This window comes from Aotus nancymaae, unplaced genomic scaffold, assembly GCF_030222135.1.
Source record: "Aotus nancymaae isolate 86718 unplaced genomic scaffold, 86718_ANA_hifiasm-v0.15.2.pri h1tg000067l, whole genome shotgun sequence".
Lineage (NCBI taxonomy): Eukaryota > Metazoa > Chordata > Mammalia > Primates > Aotidae > Aotus > Aotus nancymaae.
This window is the reverse complement of record NW_026988482.1, coordinates 19,616,206-19,639,912: the sequence shown is the minus strand read 5'-3', so window position 1 is coordinate 19,639,912 and position 23,707 is coordinate 19,616,206. Positions and strand designations below refer to the sequence as shown.

At 40.1% G+C, this 23,707-nt stretch overlaps 2 protein-coding genes across 4 annotated transcripts in view; both read right to left on the bottom strand.

Moving 5' to 3' along the window:
- Positions 1 to 363: 363 nt before the first annotated feature.
- Positions 364 to 12,139, bottom strand: ZNF35 (zinc finger protein 35). Of its 2 annotated transcripts, none has more exons than XM_012470746.2 (4): positions 12,057 to 12,139; positions 9,691 to 10,009; positions 8,272 to 8,416; positions 364 to 2,456 (listed from the first exon to the last, which is right to left on the bottom strand). In XM_012470746.2, the coding sequence occupies exons 2-4, from the start codon at positions 9,880 to 9,882 to the stop codon at positions 1,210 to 1,212; spliced, it is 1,584 nt and encodes a 527-aa protein (XP_012326169.2). In that variant the 5' UTR covers positions 9,883 to 10,009; positions 12,057 to 12,139; the 3' UTR covers positions 364 to 1,209. The 2 variants fall into 2 exon arrangements, with proteins under 2 accessions (XP_012326169.2, XP_012326166.2); XM_012470743.3 differs by lacking the exon at positions 12,057 to 12,139 and adding an exon at positions 10,554 to 12,047.
- ZNF197 (zinc finger protein 197) overlaps positions 10,199 to 23,707 on the bottom strand; it is a 25,514-nt gene continuing 12,005 nt past the window's right edge. For both annotated transcript variants that reach the window (XM_012470738.2, XM_012470737.2), the window contains exons 6-7: positions 12,057 to 19,210; positions 10,199 to 10,659 (exon numbers count right to left, since the gene is read on the bottom strand). In XM_012470738.2, the coding sequence (XP_012326161.2) occupies positions 16,890 to 19,210 (2,321 nt within the window). In that variant the 3' untranslated portion in view covers positions 10,199 to 10,659; positions 12,057 to 16,889. The remainder of the gene's footprint in view (positions 10,660 to 12,056; positions 19,211 to 23,707) is intronic.

Sequence of the window (23,707 nt, the reverse complement as noted above, 5' to 3'; positions counted from 1 at the left end):
CAATAAAGAATACAAGTTCTATATAAATACAAGACAATATTATTATATAACTCTATCTATTGCATAGTTTTATAAACCATTTTTCCAGGAGTAAAGGCTCAATGGTAACAAAGATATCTTACCTTAGCCAGTTTCTTCATCCTTCTAAAAGTTTTCATATTCCAGTTCCTCTGAACTTCTCAAAAAAACAAATTAAGACCTTAGGAATCTTACTTCCACCTCCCTCTCCCTTCACTTTCCCTCTTTGGTCCTCTCAGAATGAGAAGAACTCTACCATTTCTTCTAAACACCATCCAGAATGTGAGAATGAAACCTAAACTGAGACCCCTGGCTGGACTTGAGCAGAATAACAGCAGAGACAACTGGGGCATGCCTCTAGGCAAGCTTTATTCTTTGACTCCTTTATCCAGGAAGGGGACTGTTAGTTGCATCTCACCCAAATGGAATGCAATGGGAATTAGGGGTTTGAGTAGTTTGGAGAAGGAGCTGTCGATCTTAGCAAATATATAGCTGGTGTGTGGTGTCCATCAATCCTTGAGTGCTTGGCCATGCAGACTAGGAAGTGGTCAGAACGGACTCAGAGGTCCCCAGAGCTTTACAATACCAAGGTTCAGGAGGTATAGACAGTAAGGAAAAAGGCCATTTCCTTTTTCTGTCCATTTTAGGTACAGTAGGCATTTTTTTTTTTACTGGCTTTTTAAAAATTACCTAGGAAATGGAAAGCTAATAAACGTTAACAAATGAATTGCTGAATTGCTACCCCAAGTAGTTTCCTTACCTAGTCACCACTTAACCAGAAATACCAAAATACACGGTTCAACCAGAATTCAAACAGGCAAATAACCTGCCTGTTACTCAAGCAACGATCAGAGTTTTAAAAAACAAAATTAAGCAAAAAAGACCTTCCCCAAACAGCATCATTACCACTTAGCTTTGTATGACCCATTCCTAAGAAAGCCACATTCCATTTCAGAAAATATGACTGCTTAAGGTACAGTTAAAACAAAGTCCTTGCCTTTGGGTGCTTACTTTTGTTTTCTTTAAATTAGCCTCTGAAATGCTTATCTTGTGTTTTGTGCTGCATTCCTGAAAACTGTAACTTTTAAGGACACAGGGCTCACTTTTATAAAGGAGGAAGAAACAGCAGAGAGGTGTCTCATTTGGGATGCAGAAGGTTATGACCAATGCTGGAGGTCTTCCTCTTTCTTGTTATTCAACAAGATGGGTTCTGTGGTGTCGCATGAGGTGTGAGTTAGAAATGAAAGCTGCACCACACTTCTCACATTCGTAGGGCTTCTCCCCAGTGTGGGTTCTCTGGTGTACAGTGAGGCTTGACCTCTGTCTGAAGGCCTTCCCACATTCATTACATGTGTAAGGTTTTTCTCCATTATGGATTCTCTGATGAATAAGTAGGTATGAGCTACATGTGAAGGCCTTCCCACATTCATTACACACATAAGGAAGATCTCCACTGTGAATTCTCTGATGGACAATAAGGCAAGAGAGCTGACTAAAGGCTTTCCCACATTCGCTGCAGTCGTAAGGTTTCTCTGCAGTGTGAATTCTCTGGTGCACAATAAGGTGTGAAAAACAACTAAAGGCTTTCCCACACTCTTTACACTCATATGGCTTCTCACCAGTATGGCTTCGCTGATGTACAATAAGATTTGCACTTTGGGTAAAGGCTTTGCCACAATCGTTACAGGCAAAGGGCTTCTCTCCAGTGTGGATCCTCTGGTGGACAATGAGGTTTGAGCTCCTAGTAAATGTTTTCCCACACTCATTACATTCATAGCATTTTTCTGTAATGTGGACTTTCTGGTGCCGAGCAAGTTGTGAGCTATAACTAAAGGCTTTCTCACATTCACTGCACTTAAAAGTTTTTTCTAAGGAGTGGATTTTTTGATGTACAGTCAGATTTGAACTCTGAGTGAAGGCTTTTCCACATTTTGAGCAAACATAAGGTTTCTGTCCAGTGTGGATTCTCTGATGCACAACAAGATTTGCACTCTGAATGAAGGCCTTCCCACACTCATGACATTCAAAGGGTTTCTCCCCAGTGTGGATTCTCTGATGCACAACAAGATTTGCACTCTGACTAAATCCCTTCCCACACACGCTACACGTAAAAGGCTTTTGCCCAAGCTGGGTTTTTGGATTTTTAACAGTGCCAGAATTAAGGCTGTATTTTCCCCCAGATTTCTTACATTTCCGATCTTCCTCTTCTTTGAAGCTTTTAGGTAAGTGACAGTCATTCACTATCACTTGTCTGAAATCTTTCTTTTCCCTCTTTATTCTCTGTCTCTTTAACATGCTTCCTTTTTCACAAGCTTCTCCTAACTCAGGTCCTTGAGGATCAGCTTTCTGGATTCTTCCTGATAACATGAGGGGTTTTTCAGCTTCCTCACATATCTCAGTTTTTGGAACCAGTAACTGTAGGTTCTTGGTTTCAGCCCCTGAACCAAGAAACAGAAAACACAAACGTTAGCTTTCTCTGGCCTAGAAAAAGAATAGGATCATCAAGTCATAAAAGGAAGTATGTGATTTCAGCACCTCCACAAAATGGCTTCATCACATCAAAGAATCCCATCACATGTTACCTGTCCTCTGTGGGTTCTTCAGCTGGGGCTGTGCCCACCCTGCTACCTACAGCAGAATCCACTGACTCATGGTCTTTCCGGCACTTCCATTTACCTTCATTAGACACTTAACCCCACTGCCTCATGCCAGGGAGGCCCAATTTCCAGAGAGCATTCCTCCTGGCTGTCTGATGACTGATCTTACAATGAAGACCAGTTAGGAAGGACACTAGCCTCTCCCTGGGCTTGCCTTCTTACCTTACCTTAGTGTGGATTTGCTTACAACCTACCAGTTAATTAGGAAGACTTGCTACCTGTAAGCAGAAAGATCTGGCAACTGAGGCTTCTGTGTCAAGGATGCTGGATATCAAAGAAAGGATACGCATGGACAGAAAGGGTCACACTGGCTACCAAGACAGCCACAGCAGCCAAAAGCATATGAAACACTGCAAGGCCATGAAGCATACAGATTAAGAACATGGATTCTAGAGCCAGACTGCCTGGTTTCTGCTCTGACACTAACTAGTTGCATGACTTTGGGCTACGTAACTCCTGCGTGTCTCAGTTTCCCAATCTCCCAATCAGGGATACTAACAGTATCTATCTCATAAGGCCGTGAGTAGATTAATGGAGTTACTCTATGTCAACTACTTAGACACTGCCTGGAACACAGTGTTCTGAATGTGTGCAGCGACTTTCAGGCTGACTGATGATGCTGTGACGAGCCAGAAGGAAAGATGAACACTTAGACGAGGGGAGTTGCTGTAGTGACAGACAGCTACACTAGGAGAATTAAAAAATAAACCATACATAGCAAACTCTTACCCCTGTGTCATGGAAATAGCTTAGCACTGTGTCAAGGAAAGCTGACCTTGCTGAGTTATAGCATAGCCTGGTCCACGATGCCAGAAAATACCATGAGAACATCAAAACACCCTGAAGCTTTATGACACTGATTAGTCTCTGGATGCTTTCCATTGCTTCAGAACCTAATGGTGTCAAAAAGGAGTCCTGCTTTCAGTAACATTGCAGTAGTTCTTTATATTTGTCTCCTCTCTACCCTCACCATCCCTGACCTTGAAATGTGCACCCATGTAACTCAGGGTTTGACACAGTGAACCCTGAACAAGTGTTTGTCAATTAAACCAAGCTCAGGAAATAAGGCGACTGAAATAAAGGGTAACAGGGATGGGTAGCAAGCCTGTAGAGGAGGGAGGGATTCCTACTGGTGATGTCAGCTCAGAAATGAGCAGTGGTGCTGTGAGCTTCAGGTTATAACTGCTGCAACTGCACATGGGAGAGTCTAGCACCCATGAGAGGGAAATATCCTACAGGATGACCATCCAACCAGTGATATGAGTGGGTGGGACAAAGATGTTGGGTGGTACAAAGCAATATTGGAGGCAGGAAAACAGCCTAGTTTGATCGCCTGGTTAAGACTATGGTAATCAGAAATTCTATCACAATCATTAGACAAGATGAGCAGTGTCAGAGAAAAGAAACACCCAATGGTGGATACAGTAGAGCCCCAACTATGAAAATAAAAATCTGAAATGTTGGCCAGGAGTGGTGGCTCACGCCTGTAATCCCTGCACTTTGGGAGACTGAGGAGGGCAGGTCACCTGAGGTTGGGAGTTTGAGACCAGCCTGGCCAACATGGTGAAACCTCGTCTCCACTAAAAATACAAAATTAGCCAGGTGTGGTAGCACATGCGTGTAGTTCCAGCTACTTGGGAGGCTGAGACAGGAGAACTGTTGAACCCAGGAGGCGGAGGCTGCAGTGAGCTGAGATCGTGCCACTGCACTCCAGCCTGGGCGACACAGAGCAAGACTCTGTCTCAAAAACAAAAAGAAACATCTGAAATGCTATACTTCTTCTGGTTATTTCTATTCCCACTGTTCTGATTATGTCTCTTTTAAAAAATGTACTATTTTTCTCTCTGTAGTTTACTTGCTCTTATATCTTCTGCTTTTTTTTTCCTGTTACTACCCACTACTGCCTCTTCATCTCTCTCCTCTCCTGTTTTTGTAATTTTTGTGTGTGAAACATTTTGAATTTTCCCATATACAGTTTCATGTCTCTTCTCTTTTTCTTTTGCTGACTGCTTTGTTCTCTTTATGCTCTCTACTATTCTTTATCACCTACATCCCACTTTACTCTTCTCTCATCTAACGTCTCCTTCCTTGCTTCTTTTCACTCCTCTTTTGCTTTAACTCCCCCATCACTGATACCTGGACCTCCCATCCCCCAACTGGGCATCTCTCCAAGAGAAAGAGAGTCCATGAAAACTTTAGTTCACAGCTGTACTGTCTCCCGGATCTTCACTCCTACCCACCTTCCTGGGAGATTTAGAATGTTAGGCAAAAAAAATGAAGATCAATGGGAACTACTAAACTGATTAGAGCCAATCATGGAAACAATTCCTTCTATCTGAATAATCTTATGTCAAAACCATTACAAAACCAGGTGCCAACTGTAGCCTAGAAGGTTTTCATTCAAGTGATTCATTACTGAGTAAAGTAAGACCTAAGGTCTTAGCAAGTGCCCAGAGTCTAAGAAAAGAGAATTAGGGTCTATCTGGTGTAGACAAGTTCAAATCTCCTTGGGTGAAAAGATTAATCAGCAAATAATCTGAGCATATAACTTTGGCTTATTTGAAATGGTATTTTTCCTTTTTTTAAATCATGTAGGATTACATGTAGCTCTAGAGAAATTAAGTACAGAAATAATGAAAAACTAAACCAAAAACTAATTTGTGACCAACCAGAACATAAGCATAGCCATAGTTTTGAAATCAATACTTTTCTTTCACTCTTTTTAAAAAGAGACCTGAAATGCTACATGAGCCTGACATTTTAGCTGGTGACTATATTCTGAGGTGAGAAGGGTAATTTGATTTACTAAATTTATAAGTCCAATTCATTAGATTTATAAAAGCTGTGTGTTTATCAAGATTTTACTTACATGATTTCTAAGTATGCCCAGTTAGGTGTTTGGAATGTTTTAAAGAACTAAAGATATAAAATTTGCAATTCTGTTTTATATAAAGAAATTTGATAAGCAGGTAGAATTAAATGTTTAAATATTTTATTTTATTTTATTTTATTTTTTTGATGGAGTCTCACTCTGTTGCCCAGGCTGGAGTACACTGGTGCAATCTCAGCTTTCTGCAACCTCTGCCTCCTGGGTTCAAGTGATTCTCCTGCTTCAGCTTCCAGAGTAGCTGGGACTACAGGTGCGCACCACCACGCCCAGCTAATTTTTGCATTTTTTGTAGAGAAAGGGTTTTACCATGTTGGGCAGACTGGTCTCGAACTCCAGACATCAGGTGATCAGCCTGACCCGGCTTCCCAAAGTGCTGGGATTACAAGCGTGAGCCACTGTGCCTGGCTGAAATGTTTAAAAAAAATTAAATCTGTAAAATTTGAAGCTTAACTGAACATGAATTAAAGAAAAAATACAAATATCCTAGCTACTCGGGAGGCCGAGGCAGAAAAATCACTTGTTCCCAGGAGGTGGAGGTTGCGGTGAGTCAAGATCACACCATTGCACTCCGGCCTTGGCAAGAAGGGCAACAGGAGCAAAACTCCATCTCAAAAAAAAAAAAAGTTCTCACTTTTATACAAATATTTCTAGATGTATGGATGAAGTAAAAAAATTATGCTTAATAGCTTAAAAATTGGTTTTTAATTGAACAAACTTTAATAAATTCAACGTTAGTTAAAATATGGAAACTGCAGTTAAAACTTGGTCAGATATTAAAAACCCAGTAACATCACAATTTCCAAAGTACTTTCATGTATATTATACAATTTCATCATGAATATGAAACTGTTCTTCTTCAACTGTGTGGGAGCTAAACAATGGGTAAGGTTGTGTCTTATTCATTTCTGTATCTCCAGCACCTATCACACTGCCTGGCACATAGGAAGGAGGGCGCCAACAAATCCTATACTTAATGAATAAATACATCCAATTTGTAGAAAGGGAAATGAAGGTCCAGAGAGAGAAGGGACTTACTCAAGGTCACACAGTTACTACAGGCAGGGCAGCAACTCCACTAAGATGTCTCTCACACGTAGAGCTCAGTGTTCCTGCCATCGCCTGCTGCCATCACCATGGAAATAGTGTTGGCAGTGTTCCTGCCATTGCCATGGAAATAGCTGGCAGCACAAAATGGTAAGTCTTGGGTATGAACACGGTCTTGAGGTAAGAGGCAAAGTAGAAAAAGGGAGGCCATTCCTGATGATGTCTAACTGTTGAAGTTAAGACAATCAATGGCGGATAAACCAGAGACAGAAAATAAGTGACACACAAGGGAATGCACCAGAGAGACTGGAACAGAAAGCAGAAGGTGGGGAACAGAAGCTGCTGAGAGTTTGGGAATAATTAAAGATGAGACAAGAAAATCTAGGCAGAGATCCTAGTCTTCCCCATAGGACTGGTTTAAGAAAATGACTTGGTCCCCAGATGCCTGAGGAACTGGCTAGGGAGGAGAGTGGCTTCAAAGTATTCAATCTGTGGCAGACTCATAAAAAGAATACGGCTTGGCAGTCATCTGATAAGTGCTTTGAAACACAGGACTCATAGCTACTGCATTCTTGACCCTCACTTATATGTCACTCCTCCACAGGCAAGCTTCTGCCACTGCCACTGAGATATTTAGGACATACTACCCTTTCCCAAGTCCTAACTTAGAGAGAACAAGGTGATAAGCCATCAGTAGCCTCCATGAAGACCTAGTTTTGAACATCATTATGGTTGACATAGCTGCTCAAAATCCTCTATAATTTGCACAAAGATCTATGAAAACAGAACATCTCCAGGGCATTTGCTCAAAATCACCACAAAAGTTGACTGTTCCTACCTTAGCTAGCTTCTCTTGCAGCCTCACCAACCTATGCTAACTACAAAGCATATAAAGAGGACATGTGACTACATGTGTGCACAGAGATGAAACTCACTGAACAATAAATCTCACTAAAATGTGAGTTTGGAATTCACCTATTGTATGGTAAATACACAATAGCAATAACTTAAGCATACCCTGAGAATGAGCCTGTATGGCACACACACCTGAATGCAGTTTGGAATTCAAGCAAAGGATTCTAGAAGTGGCCAACCATTCCTTATCCATTACCCACCCCTTTCAGTGGAATGTGAGCCCTCCAGGGGATTGAGGCCCCTTGTTTTGGGCTAAATTAAAGCTGCCAGGTGAAGGTCATTAGGGGGAGGGTGTTAAGTGAAAATGCTACATAAACTGCATGCCTTTTGCAAGTGGTTGCAGTTCTCCTGACCAGCCTGTGCCACTGGGCCATGTGGTTCTCCTATGTCCAGCCAGCTGCCATTAGACTCTCTATCCTGTACATAAACATCTAGTAAAACTCCATGTCTTGTTTGCTGGCTCTGGGTCTCTTCTTCAGCCTCTTGAACACGGTGCCATATTGGTGTCGATAAGGTTTCAGCACAACACCTATGTTTGTCTGGTATCTTGAGCCTGTGTGCAAAATAAGCCACTTCCCCTAACAAAGGCACAGGCATTTCATCATTCCCCTACCCAGCTTTCCTTGACATTTTCAATACCTCAGTACTCTGTTGCTCAACCTTGGAGACTGGATGCACACCACAGTCTCTGAAAAGATTTTGAGAAACCCCGAAGGCCAGATTCTGAATCAGGGAATTGAACCATACCTAGAAAGCTCATGGTCCCATGAGTCTCCAGTATCTCACTCTTGGCCAGAGTCCCCGGTAATGAGTAGCTGCCAAAGGGTGAAGCAGCAGGTGCCTCCTGAGTTGCTTTCAGGACTACCGCCATGTCCCAGAATATGTTCTGACCCTAGAGACAAGCAGGCACATGTTTAAGAGGGAACTGGTGGTAGGGGGTAGTATGATTAAAGTTCTGAGAATGAGAACGTAATTATCTATTCCTGGAGTCCATAAAGCAATTTTTAAAAACAGAAAAGGAAGCCAGGGTCTCCCCCAACCCCCAAGGTGAGCTGGGCAGAGAAGAAAGCCAGCTACTTTCTTCCTTATCATTTTGATTACACCTCACTGCTTGCTCCAGAATCTAAGTCTAGCTTGCCAGTGAGTATATGATAGGAGGGGAGAGCACATGGGGAGAATTTTCAGAGTGAACTTTTGTGGGATCTAAAGATCAAAGCAGCAAGGTTTTAATGATATTATTACAGAAAGGCTCTGGGCACCTCTGCCCTCATCTGACTAGTAATGGTAAGTGGTGTGTTTGAAACATTAAGGATAGCACAGTGTACAGCCTCATGACTCAAAGTGTGGTCCAAAGCTCAGCAGCAGTATCTGCATCACCTGGAAGCTTGCCAAAAAATGCAGAATCTCAGACCACCACCTAGATGTCCTCAATCAGAATCTCAATTTTAACTATTTTAAAAAGAACCCCTAGGTGATTTTTATGCATATTAAAGTTTTAGAAGCTCTGGTTAGCATTGTCAAAACCTGACTGAAATCACCTGAAAAGTTTTAAAAAATATGGATAACACAGGTTCCACCCCCAGATTCTTTTTTTTTTTTTTTTTTGAGACAGGGTCTCACTCTGTTGCCCAGGCTCGAGTGCAGTGGCATGAAATGTGGCTCACTGCAACCTATGCCTCCCGGGCTTAATCAGTCCTCCAACCTCAGCCTCCTAAGTAGCAGAGACTACAGGCACATGCCATCACGCCAAGCTAATTTTTTTTATATCTGCATTGCAAAACCTGTTGCCCAGGCTGGTCTTGAACTCCTGAGCTCAAGTGATCCTCCCGCGTTGGCCTCCCAAAGTGCTGGGATTACAGGTGTGAGCCACTGTGCCTGGCCCCGATTCTGATTTAATGGGAACAGAGTTCAGCATGGACATCAAGATTTTATAAAAAGCTCTCCAGGTTCTGTGTAGCAAAATTCGAGAACCCCTGGGTTATAAAAAGTACTGAATGTCACATCAATCAGAAGGGCAATTTCTATCCTATTATAAAAGACTGGAAGCCAGAATCGTACCCAAGAAATAAGACCTCCATGTGTGGAAGTAGAGGGTCAGAGTCCCCTCTTAAACTACTTGAGGTCTTCAGATCTCTCCTCCCCTCTTCCTCCCAGGCCCCCATTTACCTTTTCTTCCTCTTCTGATCCATCAAGTCCTGTTTGAAGACCCTCCCCTGGGGCCCAGACTTCGATGTTCTCAGAGTGCACTTGTTGGCTGGATGCCTGACCTGGGAAGTTTTCTTCTTCTTCCTCCTCCTTTTTCACCTTCACTGGGCCCCATGGGGGTACGGCCATGGCTTCTCTCAATTCTGCAGTCATCTTCTCTGCTCAGCAGGGGAACTCCTATAGCTGGGAGCTGCCCAGCTGAGGTCAAACCCCATCTAAGCTTTATGTTTCAAAAGCTTCTTCCTGAGTGTCTTCCCAGGGCCAAGATGAGTATTGTCTACTGAGAAATCAGAAAACATTGTTAGCACCAAGGAGAGATTTGCCTAGATGCCACTTAGCACACCGGCAGATTTCACCAGTGCCTGGTCAGGGGCCACTATAGGACATGGAATCCTCTATTCCTCCCTCATAGGAGGAAGGAGTTGGACTGCAAATATGTAATTTCTTCCCATAATAACTACATTGCAAACAGCCTTAGATAATGTTTATTGTTTTTTTTCCTGATTAAAAGTTAACATACTTTTATTGTAAAATCTTAAAAAATACAGAAAATGATTTAAAAAAAAAAACTCAGTCTACCTCCAAAGAGATAACCACTATACATTTTAAGATTTAAGATATTTCTTCCAAAGGAAACTCTCCAACCATACTACCAATAATTATGATTTTATAAATTCTTGTTTTTGATTATGGGGATACATATTTTCACAATTATAATAACATTTTTAAAATAGGATTTTACAACAAAAAGATTTGTTATTGCCAAGGATACAAAATAATGTGAACAAAAGCATCCCAAGAAGACTGGGAGTCTTAATACCAACATGTTAGGAGTGGGTAGTTATCTCTGGGTGGTGTAATTACAGGTAGTTTTAAGGTTCTTTTCATTTTCTTGTTTGATTTTTACATTTTCCATCGCTTCCAAATGTCCTGTGAGATAAAATATTACAATTAAGATTTTAAAAAAGATTACTTTCATGTTGCCATTCTTCATGCTCATTGTAAATGCTACACAATAACCTATGGTGTCGATAAATCTTCACTCTCATTGAAAAAGGATCAAGTAATACAGAAATACATAGAATTAAATATACAACCAATACACACTACACACATACAGAGTAATCAGTTATCAGTCTAGAAGGAGTCCTAACCCATTTTCTCTACATTTACATACTTAGATGTATACCTTCACACATATTATTTTTCAAAAACATACTTTAGATCATCACAGCTATACATTGTTCAGTAACCTGCATTGTTTTTAAACTCAATTTCTGTATTTCACAATAGTCTTAGCAGTCTTTCAATACAATACATATAGAACTACCTCATTCTGGCATAGCATTCTAAATTGTGGCTATCTTATTGTTTACTTACCATACCTTATTTATGAACCATTTATTTAATAAAAGTGTACATTTCCATTTTATTAATATTTGTTCAAAAACTTTTTTTTTTTTTTTTTGCTGAATTATTCCTTTAGAATAATCAGAGAATTACTGGTTCAAGGATTTGCTGGTTGATATGTATTGTCAAATTGCTTTCCAAAAGCACCATACCAATTCACACCCCCACTAATTAACAGTAACCCTAACCCAGCAGGGCTTTTTTTAATCTGTGAGCAAAATAACCTTACTATTTTGATTGCTTATGAAGAGACTGAAATTTTTCTATCCCCCTTCGAATGTTTTATTGGAAAAGGGTGTAAAATCTTATTCAATCCGCCATTGCTGCTATTGAAGGGATCATATTCTTTTCCCCATGTTAACTTACTGGTCACTTAATGTATACACTGAATTTACTGAGTAATGCAATACTTTCATTCCTGTGACAAACCTTAATTCTCGAAGATTATTCTTTCCATGACTATCCCAATTCAATCTGGTAGGAAGGCCCTTAAGACTAGTTCCATCTTGTATATGTGCAAGACTGCCTACTGTGAGTACTGTCATCAGACTTCTAATCAGATTCAGACAGGCCTCTGGTCCCAGACGGCACAGGGGCCTCTATCAAAGGCTTCCCTTTCAATGTCCTTTCCCTGTTTTCAAACGTGGCAATCCATTCTCTCTACCTATAGGCCCCTCGCTGCCCTGTCCCTGGGACCTATCTGGCCCCTTGGCCGGTCTGTGTCCATCCTCTTCCTGGCCAAGTCCCAGGTGGGCGGCAGTCGAGATTCCGAGGCGGTGGGGAACGCAGCCACCCCAGGACAGCAACGCTGGTATCCCCGAGGGAAAAACGCAGGGGCCGTTCCTCGGGCCGTCGCCCCTGGGAGAGACCCTCCTTCCACCTCGACGTTCGTGCCCACCCACTCCGACCCCACTCACCGTGCGCAACTGAGAGGCCCGACGTGAGTTAACTGGCTCTGCAGCAGGAGGCTTGCGGACCAGGACCTCAGCTCCTACCGGCACAAGAACAATGACCGGACAGGAAGTGCCTCGGGATGGGCTTCCGGCTCCCCAAGTCGCCAGGCCGGCCTCTCTAGGAATCTCGGAGGTGCTTTCCTCTCGATGGGTGTCCAATGTCGCCCCGGACCAGAGATGGGGCAGAAGCGCTTAGGCGGATTGTTCCGGTGGAAGATCTAAGTGAGCCGCAGGGAGGGGCGCATCCCCATGCAGGGATGGGACACTCAGGAGAGGCGCGCACCCAAGAGCCTGAAGCTACAAAGCATTAATCTGTAGAAAGCCCTGATAATTTCCCCTCAAATGTTTTATTTTGAAAATATCTTAGAATACAAAAAAGTTGAAAGTATGACACATTGAATTTTCCATCTAGACTCAACAATGAACATGTTGCTATGTTTGCCTGATCTCTCTATACATACTTAAAATCATTTTTTTTAAAGTTGTAAACATCAGAACACTTCATTCTAAATACTTCAACATGCATCCCTTAAGATTAAGAATATTCTTCAAACTACCACCGGCATCACAGGTAAGAAAATTAACAATAATTCCCTAATACCATCTAATAACCAGTCATATTCAAATTTCCCAACTGTCCTAAAACATATATTTTGTAACTTTTTTTTTTTCAAATCAGTTTCACACACTTCATTTGGTTATGGCTGTTTAGTTTTGGGTTTTTGTTGTCATTGTTGGTTTTTACTTTTTATTTTGAAATGACTGATTCACAGAAGTTGCAAAGATAGCACCCTTCACCCACTTTCCCCTCATGGTTACATCTTACATATTACCAAAAAGAAAATCAACATTGGTAAAATATGTGTGTATGCTTTTGCCATTTTTAGCACCTACAGATTTGTGTAACCACCACTACAATCAAGATACACAAGCGTTGCATCACCACAAAGACCTTTCTGGTGCTACCTCTTTATAGTTACATCCAACCCTCTCCCCATTTTCCCTCCCACCATCCCTAACCTGTGGCAACCATTAATCCATTTCTCATCTCTACAGTTTTAACATTTTGAGAATGTTATATGAATGTTTTCAGACAGAATATGGCCTTTTGTGATTATTTTCACTCAGCATTAATTCCCTTCAAAATTTGAGTTGTTACGGATATCAATAAGTCAGTCATTTTTGTTGTAGAGTGACAAGTATTTCATGGTGATACATAAACCACAATTCGTTTTAACCATCTAAGGAAGGATATATGGGTTGCCTACAGGTTTTGACCATTACAAATAAAGCTGCTATGAACATTCATACACAGGTTTTTGTGTGAACGTAAGTTTTCATTTCTCTGGGATAAATGCTCAGGAGAGCAATTACTGAGGCATATGACAGGTACATGTTTGGTTTTACAAGAAACTGCCAAATTACATTCCAGACTGGCTGTACCACTTTACATTCCCAGCAATGTATGAGATCCTGTTTCTCTGCATCCTTGCCAACAGTTATCACCATAAAAACAATTAGCTATTCTGATATGAATGTGGTGATATCACGATTTTACTTTGCATTTCCCTCATGCCTAATGATGTGAACATCTTTTCATTTGCTTGTTATCTGTACTTCAGTGAACTGTTTGTCTTTTGCTTATTTTCTAATTGTATTTACTTATTACTGTTAAATTTTGAAAGTTCTTTATGTAGTTTACATACCACTCCTTTGTTGGATATGATTTGCAAATTTTTTCTCCCAACATGTAATGTCTTTTATTCTTGTAAAAAGGTCTTTTGCAGAGCAAATTATCTTAATTTTGATGAGGTCCAATTTAACATTTGTTTTTTCCCTTTTAAGGAGCATGCTTTTGCTGTCATCTGAGCCTTCTTAGCTCAGTCCTAGATCCTGAAGTTGTTGGTTTATTGCCTATGGATATCCAATTGCTCCAACAGCATTTGCTGAAAAGGCTATACCTCCTCTATTTAATTGCTTCTGCCCCTGTCAAACATCAATTGGGCATTTGTGTGAGTCTATTTTTGGCTCTTAGTATCTAATGGCTTAGTATTATATTTTAAAAACAAGCCCCCTCATCCACATTTTATACCTTTCATATGGAATTTTTCATACATACACAAAAGCAGAGAATGGTATAAACTCACAGTAGACTCACACAGCTTAAACAATTATCACTCCCCTCTCAAAGAATCCAGGGCAGCTTTCCTATATAATATCCCACGTTCTGGATTTGTCTGTTTCTCATGGTGTCTTTTATTTTTTCCTCTCTCTTCTGTATTTCCTGTAACCTGGCAATGAGGTCCAAGAAGCTTAATTCAATTCAGGTTGAACATTTTTCAGCTTATTACATCACAGGGGGTGGCACATTATGTGGACTGCCTCAGTGTAAGCAACATTACATTTTGTTACTGAGTGAAGAGGTAGATGATAGCTTTCTCCATTGTTAAAGTACATATGTTCGTTGTAAATATTATACAAGGATGAAGAATTTTCATTTTCATTATCTCATGAGAACTTTGTGAGGTAGATATTCTTCCTCCTGCTTAACAGATGAGGAATTCAAGGCTCCAAGAACTGAAGAGATTTTTTTTTTCCAAGGCAAGTGGCAAAACCTGACCCATCCAGGTCTTAGGCCCCTTCCAGTTTTCACTCTTGGCTACCTTTCATTCTTATTTATTTATTTTGAGATGGAGTCTCGCTCTTGTTGCCCAGGTTGGAGTGAATGGCACCATTTCCGCTCACTGCAACCTCTGCCTCCTGGGTTCAAGTGATTCTCCTGCCTCAGCCTCCCGAGTAGGTGGGATTACAGCCACGTACAACTACACCCAGCTAATTTTGTATTTTTGGTAGAGGTGGGATTTCTCCATGTTGGTCAGGCTAGTCTCGAACCTCAGGTGATCCATCCTGATCCCAGGTAATCCCCCTGCCTCGGCCTCCCAAAGCACTGGGATTACAGGAGTGAGCCACCGTGCCCAGCCACTACCTTTCATTTTAATGAGGAACCAGCCCCCAAGGAACTGTGGGGTTAAATTAATAACATTTATTATAATAAAAACACCACTTTGACATTATTAAAAAACACAATCTTGGTATTCAGGTATTATTTATAGTCCAGCTGTAGAAACAGAACTTTGAGAATTAGAACATACCAACTCAAGAATATAGACTGAATTAAACCTACAAATGTACTCAAGGGCACAGAATGGTTCACGGGGGTAATGGGCACTGACTGCCCAAAAGTGGATTCTGCATTGGCTTAATCAGTGAAGAGCTTGGCTCCATGTGAAAAGTTTATGTTTCAGTAAATTTAGTGCTGGCACAGAAGCTTGTTTCATGAATAACAGGCTATCATTTGACAGCAATGATGAAATGCTGATTAGAATTGACAATGACTGTGGCAGGGATCATCAACTCAGCTGCTGAGTCAAAGACATTTTTCCCCATGCCAGGGAAAGCAGGGTAGCACTGTCTTTCCATTTTGACACTCTACATCTGTTAAATTTCAAATTCAAAAGCTGGAAATAAATTGTTTTCCTTGGCATCACTGTTAATGGCTGGCCATAACATTTTTTTTTTCATACACACAAACTAGATATATAATCTATTAACTCCCTTAGATATTTTTAAAGGTAAATTAAGCAAAATTATTCTTACAGTACTAAATTCCAATTGGCTAGTCACCATACTTCCTCTTATAAAAATGAGTATCTTTTGGGTTCATGGAATCCCCCTCATTCTAATATTGACTTAATATACAAACTTACATGATACCATGTTCTAAGCTTTGACTATACCTCTTTTATTCAACTTTATTGACAACTGAATGATTTCAAAAAGTACTTTCACAAAGATCCTTTCACGTAACCCTCACAACAACCCTGTCAAGTAGGTATCCTGTCAACATTTGAGTGACAGAGAAACTGAGCTTTAGAGGCTGATAGTAACATCACATGGCCATTATGGGAAAGCCAGGAATCAAAGCTCAGTTCTGATTCTAAATCCAGTGCTCTTTTTAGGTTGTCCTCAACAGCAGACTCTTGTCCACCCAACTCCATGCCTGACATCCTGGATCATACTGTCTGTTCAGGTTTTCTAGAGCAGTGATGCTATCTTTAAAATGCATACTGTACATATTTTCAAAAACAATATCTGCTTATTATTATTATATTAATAAATTTATTTTATTTTAATAGAGATGGGGTCTCCCTATGTTGCCCAGACTTGCCTTGAACTCCTGGGCTCAAGTGATCCTCCCACCTTGGCCTCCCAAAGCTATAGGCATGAGCCACTGCACCCAACCCATGTCTACTTTTTAATACAAAGATATTGTTGCTGTCATTTACAACTATGTTATTAGATTTGGATTATGTTTTTGTAGACTTTAAAGTTCGAATATTTTTTTATTCAGATGGAGTTTCGCTCTTGTTGCCCAGGCTGGAGTGCAATGGCACAATCTCAGCTCACCACAACCTCCACCTCCTGAGTTCCAGTGATTCTCCTGTCTCAGCCTCCTGAGTAGCTGGGATAACAGCATGCCACCATGCCTGGCTAATTTTTGTATTTTTAGTAGAGATGAGGTTTCACCATGTTGGTCAGGCTGGTCTTGAAATTCTGACCTCAGGTGATCTACCTGCCTTGGCTTCCCAAAGTGCTGAGATTACTAACTTTCTTCTATATGCAACTCATTTGCCTATTAAACAGTAAGTCATAAACTTTTTCCTTAGAATAACTATATATCTTTTGTCCAACAGTTACTTAAGTAGGCAGGGATTCTATTCCATTTTACATATGACACTAGATTTTCTGAATCTCAATCTTGGACTCATTGGTGTTTTGTAGCCAAGAGAATTCCTCAATGGTATGGATTTTCTGTTGAAGATGAAAGTTGGAAGTCTGAGAGAATTCTTTTTCAGATGCATCACATTCACAAGGTTTTTCATCTGTATGGATTTTCTGATGTACAGTAAGGTTTTTTCTTTGCCTAAAAACTTTACTACAATCATTACACCCATAGGGTTTCTCCCCTGTGTGAATTCTCTGGTGGCCAACTAAATTCCTCTTAGAAGTAAAGGATTTCCTACACTTCTCACACTCATAAGGTTTTTCCCCAGTGTGCATTCTCTGATGTACAACAAGGTTTTTATTCTGACTAAAGTCTTTTCCACACTCATTACATTTATAAGGTTTCTCTCCAGTGTGGATTCTTTGATGTACCATAAGATTTCTACTAGAGGTAAGGACTTTCCTACATATATGACATTCGTAGGTTTTTTCTCCACTGTGAATTCTTTGATGTTCAATCAGGTTTCTGTTGTAGGTAAAACCTTTTCCACATTCATTACATGCATAGGGCTTCTCGCCAGTGTGGATCCTCTGATGGGCTATAAGGTTTGAGCGGTAACTGAAGATTTTCCCACAGTCATTGCATTTGTAAGATTTTTCCCTCGTGTGAATTCTCTGATGTCCAATGAGGCTTTTCTTCAGAATGAAGCATTTGCCACACTCATCACACTCATAGGGTTTCTCACCACTGTGGATTCTCTTGTGTTCAATGAGGTTTCTGTTTGAACTGAAAGCTCTTCCACACTCACTACATTCAAAGGGTTTTTCTCCAGTGTGGATTCTCCGATGTACAAGCAGGCTTGAATTGTAACTGAAAGCCTTCCCACAATCCTCACATTTGTAGGCTTTCTCTTGTGTATGGAGTTTCTGATGGACCATAAAACTTTTGCTCATAATAAAGGTTTTCCCACACTCTCTGCATTCATATGGCTTCTCCCCATTGTGGAGTCTCTCATGGTCAATGAGGTTTCTGTTCGAACCAAAGACCTTGCCACAATCTTTACATTCATAGAGATTCTCTCCAGTGTGGAACCTTTGATGTAAAATGAGGCTCTTCTTCAGAATAAAAACTTTCCCACATTCATTACATTCATAGGGCTTCTCCCCATTGTGGAGTCTCTGGTGGTCAAAAAGGTAAGCACTCTGAGTGAAGGCTTTCCCACATTCAGTGCATTTATAAGGTTTCTCTCTGCTATGCATCCTCTTATGGTCAATGAAGTTTGACTTAGAACTGAAAATCTTCCCACACTTTTTACAACCAAAGGTTTTCTTTTCTGTGTGGACTCTCTGATGTAATAGGAGGCTTTTACTTCTAATGAAAACTTTTCCACATTCTTTACACTTGTAAGGGTTCTCTGCACTGTGGAGTCGCTGATGGTCAATAAGGTAAGTGGTCTGAGCAAATGTCTTTCCACATTCATCACATTTATAGGGTTTTTCCCCAGAATGGATTCTCTGGTGCAGAATGAGGCTCTTCTTCAGAATGAAAGCTTTCTGACACTTATTACACTTATAAGGTTCTTCCCCTTTGTGGAGCCTTTGATGGTCAATGAGGTAAGCATTCTGAGAGAAAACTTTCCCACATTCATTACACTTATAGGGTCTCTCCCCTGAATGGCGCCTTAGATGTATAATTAGGCCTGAGTGCCTATAGAAACCCTTTCCACACTCCTTACACTTATAAGGTTTCTCCCCAGTGTGGATCCTCTGATGGTTTAGAAGGTAAGCACTTTGAGAAAATGCTTTCCCACATTCATTACATTTATAAGGTTTCTCCCCTGAATGGTTCCGTAAATGCATTAGAAGGCTCGAACGCTGAATAAAGCCTTTTCCACATTCCTTACATTTATGAGGTTTCTCACCAGTGTGGATTCTCCTGTGGTTTATAAGATGGGAGATTTTATTAAAATGTTTACAACATATATCACATTTATAAAACTTCTTTCCTTCAGTACCTATTAAACTTTCAGAAATAGCTGAACCGAAAGTCAAGCTTTCTCCAAATTCCTTCCACTTTTGGCCTTGCTTCTCTGGTGGAGTACTTTTCTTCTTGTCTCGTTCACAAAGAGAAACTTTCTTCACTGTATCTGCCCTTTCCTCTGTTTCATTTTCCCACTGACTTGCCAAAACTTGCCATTCACACTCTTCTTCAAAATCAAGAACCTGAGGAACACTTCCTTGAAGTCTTTTTGATGTTCCTTTCTGAGAGTCTGCTCTTTGAGAACTACTTGGCTTTGATGTCACCTCCTCATTCTCGGTCATGGTCTCCCATTCTGGTAAAAGGAATTAAAAATGCAAATGTTACCACATCCCTGTGTTTGGGAGAACAGGATCTTCAAATGACTTCAAAACATTCTAGGAAGGCACACTTTTTTTTTTTGAGACGGAGTTTTGCTCTTGTTACCCAGGCTGGAGTGCAATAGCGCAATTTCGGCTCACCACAACCTCTGCCTCCTGGGTTCAGGCAATTCTCCTGCCTCAGCCTGCTGAGTAGCTGGGATTACAGGCACGCGCCACTATGCCCAGCTAATTTTTTTTTGTATTTTTAGTAGAGACGGGGTTTCACCATGTTGACCAGGATGGTCTCGATCTCTTGACCTCGTGATCCACCCGCCTCGGCCTCCCAAAGTGCTAGGATAACAGGCTTGAGCCACCGCACCCGGCCTGAAGGCACACTTTTATATGCGTACAAAAAGGAGAAACTTTTCATTAAATGAAGGTACAAGGAAGAATGCTACATGGACAAGATGTTGTAAATGGATTAACGTACAACTCACTTTGAAACATTTTTAAGTGCTTTGTCTTCGGGAAGCAGATGGAAAAATACAAATACAAATAATGCTGAGAAAACAGAAGCAAGGAAGAACCAGAGAGAAAACATAGGATCTTATGTAGGTCATTCATATCTAAGGAAGTTGGATAGAACAGCAAGAACCATTTGGATTAGAAGTAACTTTCTTTTTTCTTTTTTATTTTATTCATGTTAGAAAGATGGAAAATTTAAGGGAAGGAAAGTATATGTAAGGACTCTGAAAGGTAATTTTTAATTTTTGAAAGTCAAAGGCATGAATTCTTTTTAACTGGTTAAAAGCAATTAACCAACCGAAAAGAAATCCATTGAAAAGCAACTTAATTCTTAGAATTCATATATAACATCCTACTCCATTTAAAGTTAAGAAATGGAAATTTTAAAATTCATTTAAAAAAATCAGGTCTGTTATGAACTCCCTTAATTACACATAAAAGGTAAGAGAAGAAATACCGAAAGAAAAGGGAAAATACGCAGAATAAAAGTATGAAAACTTCTGTAAAATGGCGAGGCTGAACTAATATCCAAGGTTCCTTTCTACTCCAATGTTCTAAAATATTTTAAAAATATGAAATAATTTTTATGAAAATGTTTTGGAAGTTTACTGTCAAACTACCCAAGTGTGAGAGAAATTATGAGCCAGTTCCCCCAAACTAATAAGTAACATTATGTGAATAACAGTAACATCATCTTCTCTTTGAATATAACAATACTTTTCTTCTATCTAAATAGAAGACAAGAGTGCAGCCATTTTATTTCATTATAAATTTCTTTAAGTTTATGAAAGGGTGAGAATGGCAAAGATCCAATAAATATTAACTTGAACTACAGACATTCTTAGACAGGCCCTCATATCTTATCTCAACTGCCCTTCAATCATACTACCCAACTACCTGGCTGGAGGGATGGGTATGTGTCTTAGGCCTGTCCAATGCTGATACTTCACTTTCCTTATTCACAGTGAAGTTTCAAAGACAAGGAGAGGCCAAGGATGGTGGCTTATGCCTGTAATCCCAGCACTCTGGGAGGCCGAGGCAGGTGGATCACTTGAGGTCAGGGGTTTGAGACCAGCCTGACCAACATGGTGAAACACTGTCTCTACTAAAAATACAAAAATTAGCTGGATGTGGTGGTGCATACCTGTAATCCCAGCTACTCAGGAGGCTGATGCAGGAGAATCACTTGAACCTGGGAGGTGGAGGTTGCAGTGAGCCGAGGTCACACCACTGCATTCCAGCCTGGGTGACAGAGCAAGACTCCATCTCAACAAAACAAAACAAAGCAAAAAACAAAGACAAGGAGAATGCTAGTGGAGAGGAGGGCTGCTTCTATGTAATGAAGCAAGCTTTAAGGAAATGAACTGTTATAAGTGGTTAAACTGAGATGGAAAATGGTTAAGAAATTAGCAACTCTTGTTATCAGTAGCTAATTAGCTGGTTAAACTATTTGATATTTTAGTTTAGGAATCAGACTATATACGGGCCTATGAGCTTTTTAAGACTTGGTAGAAAAATGTCAGAATGATAGAAGGAGCTTGTTACTTTCCATAATCTTTGGTGAATGAAGCCTGCAAGGAACAGACAGGCTTTCCTGCCTCTAACACTCCTCACCTTTCATCTGCCCCAATCCATGCGTACCTTTATTGTCAATGACCTTTCCAATTGGTAAATTTGATCATGTCACTCACCTGCTCAAAACACCTAACTCTTCATTGCCTACAGGACAAAGCATAAATAACCAGCAAAGTCAAAGGGATATCTTCACGCACTGCCTGTTTTTCTGGTATCAACTATTGTCAGTACCTCTTATGCCCCTAGACTCTAGCCACAGTGTACTACATGCAGCTGCCCAAACATGTCATTTCTTGCCTATCGCTGCCCATGTACTTTCCTCTTCCTGAATTGCTCTTCCTCTTTCCAACTCACTACCCAAGCCCAGACCCACACCCTTTAAAACTAAGCTCTAAAGTCGTCACTCTCTGAACATTAACACTAATCTTAAAAAAATAAAAAGGAGTCAGAGTGAGAACTTCTATCCTCGTCTTATCCACTCTCAAAAAAATTAAAAGAAAAAAATTAAAAGGAGTATAAATAATACTATGAATGATATGGTGTCAATAAATTAAGACGACTTATAGGAAATAGGCAAATTCCTGGAAAGCTACAAACTGCTAAAACTGACTGAAGAAAAAATGGAAAATCTGAGTACGTCTACAATAGGAAAAAAAATGAATCAGTAATTAAAAAAAAAAATTACCCTCCCACACACAAAAAGCCCAGGCTCAGGTTGCTTCACTGGCGAATTCTACCAAACCTTAAAAGAATACCAGTTCTTCACAAATTCTTCCAATAAACGGAAACATTTCCCAATTAATTCTGTGAAGCCAGTATTGCCCTGATAGCAAAACCAGACAAAACCATCACAAAAAAAGAAAACTATAGACTAATATAGCATATGAATACAAACATACAAATCCTCAACAAAATGCCAACTAAACCTAGCAACACATAAAAAGAATTATACACCATGACCAAGTGAGATTTATCACAGGAAAATAATGTTGGTATAACACTAGGAAAACAATTAATGTAATACACCATATCAACAAAATGAAGAACAAAAACCACATCATCAAGACAATGGATAAAAACACTCCACAGTGATAAAAACACTCAATAAAGTAGGAATAGAAGGGGATTTCTGGCCAGGCACAGTGGCTCATGCTTTGGCAAGCCAAGGTAGGTACATTTGAGACCAGGAGTTTGAGGCCAGGAGTTTGAGACCAGCTTGGGGAACATGGTGAGACACTGACTCTACAGAAAAAATAAAATAAAAATAAAAACAAATAATTATCTGGGAATGTTGGTGTGTGCCTGTAGTCCTAGATATGTGGGAGGCTGAGGTAAGAGGATTACGAGGATTACTTCAGCCCAGGAAGTTGAGGATGTAGTGAGCCATGATCATGCTACTGCACTCTACCCTGAGTGACAGAGTAAGATCCTGTTCAAAAAAATTAAAATAAATTATATTTCATGGTGAAAGATTCAATGTGTTCTGTCTAAGAACAAGAACAAAAAAAGGCTGTCTGCTCTTGCCACTTCTAGTCAACATGTACTGGAGGTTCTAGCCAGAGCAATTAGGCAAGAAAAAGAAATAAAAGGCATCCAGATTGGAAAGGAAGAAGTAAAATTATCTCTATTTGCAGATGACAAAATCTTGCATATAAACAATCCTTAGAAATCACTAAAAAACTATTGGAACTAATAAGTACAGCAAGATTGCAGGATACAAGCTCAAGATATAAAAATCAGCCTGACATGGTGACACACACCTGTAGTCCCAGATACTCAGTAGGTTGAGGCAGAGGACTGCTTGAACCAAGGAGCTCAAGGTCAGCCTGAGAAACATATAAAACCCCATCTCATAAAAAAAATCAGTGATATTTCTATTCATCAGCACTAAATAATCCACAAAGGAAATTAAGAAAACATTTATAATAGTCTCAGAAACAATAAGATTAGGATAAATTTAACAAAAGAAGAACTTCTATTCTGAGAACTACAAAATATTATTGAAAGAAACTGAGGGCCTAAATAAATGGAAAGATACCTCATGTTCAAAGATTAAAAGACTTAACATTGGTAAATGGCAATACTACCCAAATTGATCTACAGATACACTGCAATACCTATAAAAATCTCAACTGGCTTCTTCAAAGATATTGACAGGCTGATACTAAAATTCAGATGGAAAGTCAAGAGACCTAGAGTAGCTAAAACAATCTTGAAAAAGAACATAGTTGGAAGACTCATACCTTTTTATCTCAAAATGTACTATGAAGCCAAAATAGTAAGAGAGGATGATACTGACATAAGGATAGACATATAGATCAAAGGACTAGAACTAAGGCTTTAGAAATAAACCCTCCTATTTATGATCAACTGCCTTTTTAAAAGGGTGC